Here is a 3,781-nt window from a genome sequence, read left to right as displayed (position 1 = left end):
AAAAAAGAAAAAAAAGAAACACAAAGGAAACAGTGTTGAAACATCAACAGAAAAGAAGAAAAGAGTCGTACAATATGAGAGTAGAAAGATAGGCAGGTCACATATGGCTTCATTGCTTTTATTTTAAGAGCAATGTAAACCATAGAAGAAATTTAAGCGGGGAAATAATATGAGTTTGTAAAAAGAGCACTCTCAATGCTATGTAAATAATTGATTGTAGAGAAGAAAGAATGAAAAGAGGGAACAGTTCAGAGGCTTTTACAGTTGTCCCAGATAAAGATGATGGCTGTTTGTATGAGTGTGGTGGCAGTAGAAATGGAAAGATATATTTTGGAGACAGACTTGATAGGATTTGCCCATAGTTTGATTATAATTCATGAATGCTTCCCAGGTTTTGATTCAAGCAAGTGGGTAATAATAGTACCATTCTTGAGATAGGGAAGACAAAAACAAGTTAGGGAGGGAAAATGAAGATTTCTAATAGACTTGTTTTGTCTGGACTTGTTTGAGATGCTTATAAGACAGGAGAGTAGAGATGACAAAAAAGGTATCTCTGCTCCTTCTCTCATCCTCAGATCCATTCTCTGCCCTCTTTTGCCCTGCTCTGTATTGGGAGGTTAATCAGACTGCATCACTTGGGATCCCTTGCCCTCTAGCTTTCCACTGAATTGAGACAACAGGAAACATCAATAGAACAGAGGGTAGGAGGAGAGAGCACGACACTTACATGTCCTGTTTCCTCTGTGTTTTGAGGTAGTTCTGGCAGTAGTTGTATACCTTTACAACGAGAGGGCCCTATTTCATGACTCTTGTTCTCAACCAGGTCTAATAACACTATTTCCACCAGAACATTATGGTTTCTCCTGTTTGTAGTCCCTGGGTTCCTTACTATCCCTTGTTGGTACCCTTGTCCATGTCATAGCCCCTTTGTTAAATTATTCTTACTTAACCATTTGTGGGAGTGCCTTCTGTTTCCTCCCAGGACTGTAATTTCAACTATAAAATCATCAAAATATAAACCATATTAAACAGAAAATTAGCTGGGAGTGGTGGCATGCACCTGTAGTCCCAGTTATTCAGAAGGCTAAGAAGGAAGGATTGCCTGAGCCCAAGAGATGCAGGCTGCGGTGAGCCACGATCGTGACATTACACTCTAGCCTGTCAGGCCTGAGTGACAAAGTGAGACCTGACTCAAAAATAAATTTAAAAATCATATTAAAGAAAAAAAAGAGAGAAATAATTTAAGAAGAGAATGCTAACAGGGGAAAAAAAGCCAGGTACATAGTCCTGAATCATTCTAACGTTTAGAGGATAAAGTAGATAATGTATAAGGAAAGAGTCAGTAAAGAAGACAAAGATGAGTGAACAGTGAAGTAAACAGAAAATCAAGACAATGTGGCATCCTGGACACCACATAGGAAGGGATGGTCAACAGTGTTGGCTGCTACTGAAAGGTTGAATAAGATAGGACAGAGGAATTAAATAGCAGAAAGGCTGCTGGTGAAACTGACACAAAGAATTTTGAAGAACAGTGCAAACAGAGCCAGACTAGAATAGGGAATGAGAAAGCAGAGGTAGAAACTTCTCTCAAGATAGTTTGCTGATAGTCCTTCAAGTCTCTTAAAGGAACGAGAACAACAAAAGAGAAAAAATACTAAGTCTGAGGATTTATAAATTTTTTTAGAGACACAAATAAAAGCTATTTCAGATACAAATTTAGGGTAGAGAAAGATAAAAAGAGATAAAATGTCTTCTAACTTCCCTTCAATCCAACAATGGATTAAACTACAGTTAGAACTGATATGCTTAGTTTGCTATGCTGTGTAAGGAGTAACTGTGGGGGTAGGGTGAGGGGAGAGATACAGACATATTCTAATATATGTAAAGTTTAAAATTCAATATTTATACTCAGCAAAAAAATAAAATCTTCTAAAACCATTTAATGGGATGGGAAAGATTTTAAAAATTTCTTAAATCCACATTTTTCGATGCTAACATATGTGGTTAATGCCCCATTGTGACCATGCAATTTAAACCAAACTTTTTCAAAATAGAAATATCAGCTTAAAATTTAAACAAATCTCTAGCAATTAGAAAGTGAAAAAAATTGGTTTCTTCAATTTCATAATTAAGCTACAAAAAATAATAAAAACAAAGAGAAAGAACCCATATAACATGTTCCTTACCATCAGCTCAGGTGATGTGATATCCCTTGGGCCCTGATAGGGGTCATCACTAGATGCAAATGAGGCAAGTATTGACAAACCATTGAAAACCTGTTGATAGTGTTCTCCAATACGTAGCAATAATTCATTATGCAGTCCTTGAAAATCCTGTCTCAACAGGCTCCCCAGTTCAATTTCTGTTTCATTCTAATGCAGACATATTTAAAAAAGAGAGGAGGGCTTCTTCATAATGACATCCTAGAAATAACTATACCGACTTTAACACACTATTAGTAAATCAGGTGCTCTAGACCAGGTAACAGGGTTTACTAATGGCATTAAGAAAAGGTCCTGGAAGAGGATTCAAATCTTGGTCCCGTGGTAGGTCTCCTATGAATTAATTGTAATGAAGAGAAGTGATCAGTTTTGTTTTTGAAATAAAATTGCAAAAAGGAAGTCCTAGGCCAGGCTTGGTGGCTCAGCCTGTAATCCCAGCACTTTGGGAGGCTGAGGTGAGTGGATTGCCTGAGCCTGTGGGTTCGAGACCAGCCTGGGCAACTTGGCGAGGCCTCGTCTCTACAATTAGCCAGGCATGGTAGCACATGCTCGTAATTCCGGCTACTTGGAAGGCTGAGGCAGAAGGATCACCTGAGCCCAGCAGGTGGATGCTGGGGTGGCCGTGAGTGTGCCACTGCACACTAGCCTGGGCAACAGAGTGAGACTCCAACTCAAAAAAAAAAAAAGAAAGTCCTAGTTTTCTCTAAGGTCTTTTAATATCATCAACTCAATATTTATAAATACATATCCCTTGGGAAGAAATAAAGCATAGTGGCTTAGGGCAGTCTTTCTGGTCAGATTGCTTTAGTTTAAATTCTAGTGCTGTCACTTACTAATTGTGCTGTGACTTGGACAAGTTACCTAATCTAACCTCCCTCCGCCTCATCTACAAAACAATAAACTAACAATATATTTAACTCACTGGGTGATTTTGAGGATCTGTATAAATTGCTTAGCACAGTTTCTGACATGTAGGAAACACTCCATAAATACTTATTATTATAAGTCCATCTCTTCCACAATACAGATTTACTTTCTCAAGATGAATAAAATTTAATAGCTCTTCTATGGAAAGAAATCTGCTGCTGCCATATTATGAAACCAATGAAATAAATCAACATCAAAGAAACAAAAAAGTTGTATGTATATTTCTGATAGGTTTTCCTGTTCCCATGCAGTCTCATATTCCTCAAAGATATTGTTATTAGTATGACACCAAAAAAGAAGCATAAACTACAATTCTAAATGTAAAAACTAGTAAGAAACTGGGCCAAGCAGTAATCAGATCACCAAGAAACCAAGCTAAGCACAGACATTATATTACAGTTGAAGGTGGTTGCTTCTTCCTATGGAATCCTTATATATCATCAGTCAGCTTATAGCTCTATCAACTAAAAAATATTAAAATGAAATTAGCTAAGAACCTCATCAATGAAAACATAACTATCATATCCCAGTATGGTGAGATGATCAAAGAAAATAACAAAAGAATTCTATCCAGCCGGGCTCAGTGGCTCAGCCTGTAATCCCGCGCCTTGAGAGGCTGAGGTGAGTGGATT

The 3,781-nt window shown here is 37.6% G+C and overlaps 1 protein-coding gene across 1 annotated transcript in view; it reads right to left on the bottom strand.

Annotated features, from left to right (window-relative positions):
* Window positions 1–3,781, bottom strand: part of ATR (ATR serine/threonine kinase) — a 134,853-nt gene that overhangs the window by 93,851 nt on the left and 37,221 nt on the right. The window contains exon 16 of the mRNA XM_008067301.2: window positions 2,187–2,372. Coding sequence (XP_008065492.1) covers window positions 2,187–2,372 — 186 coding nt within the window. The remainder of the gene's footprint in view (window positions 1–2,186; window positions 2,373–3,781) is intronic.

The sequence above is a fragment of the Carlito syrichta genome, unplaced genomic scaffold (assembly GCF_000164805.1).
Source record: "Carlito syrichta isolate Samal-C Ts95f unplaced genomic scaffold, Tarsius_syrichta-2.0.1 Scaffold309473, whole genome shotgun sequence".
NCBI classification, from domain to species: domain Eukaryota; kingdom Metazoa; phylum Chordata; class Mammalia; order Primates; family Tarsiidae; genus Carlito; species Carlito syrichta.
The sequence above is the reverse complement of the archived record's forward strand: the minus strand, read 5'-3'. Positions and strand labels throughout refer to the sequence as shown.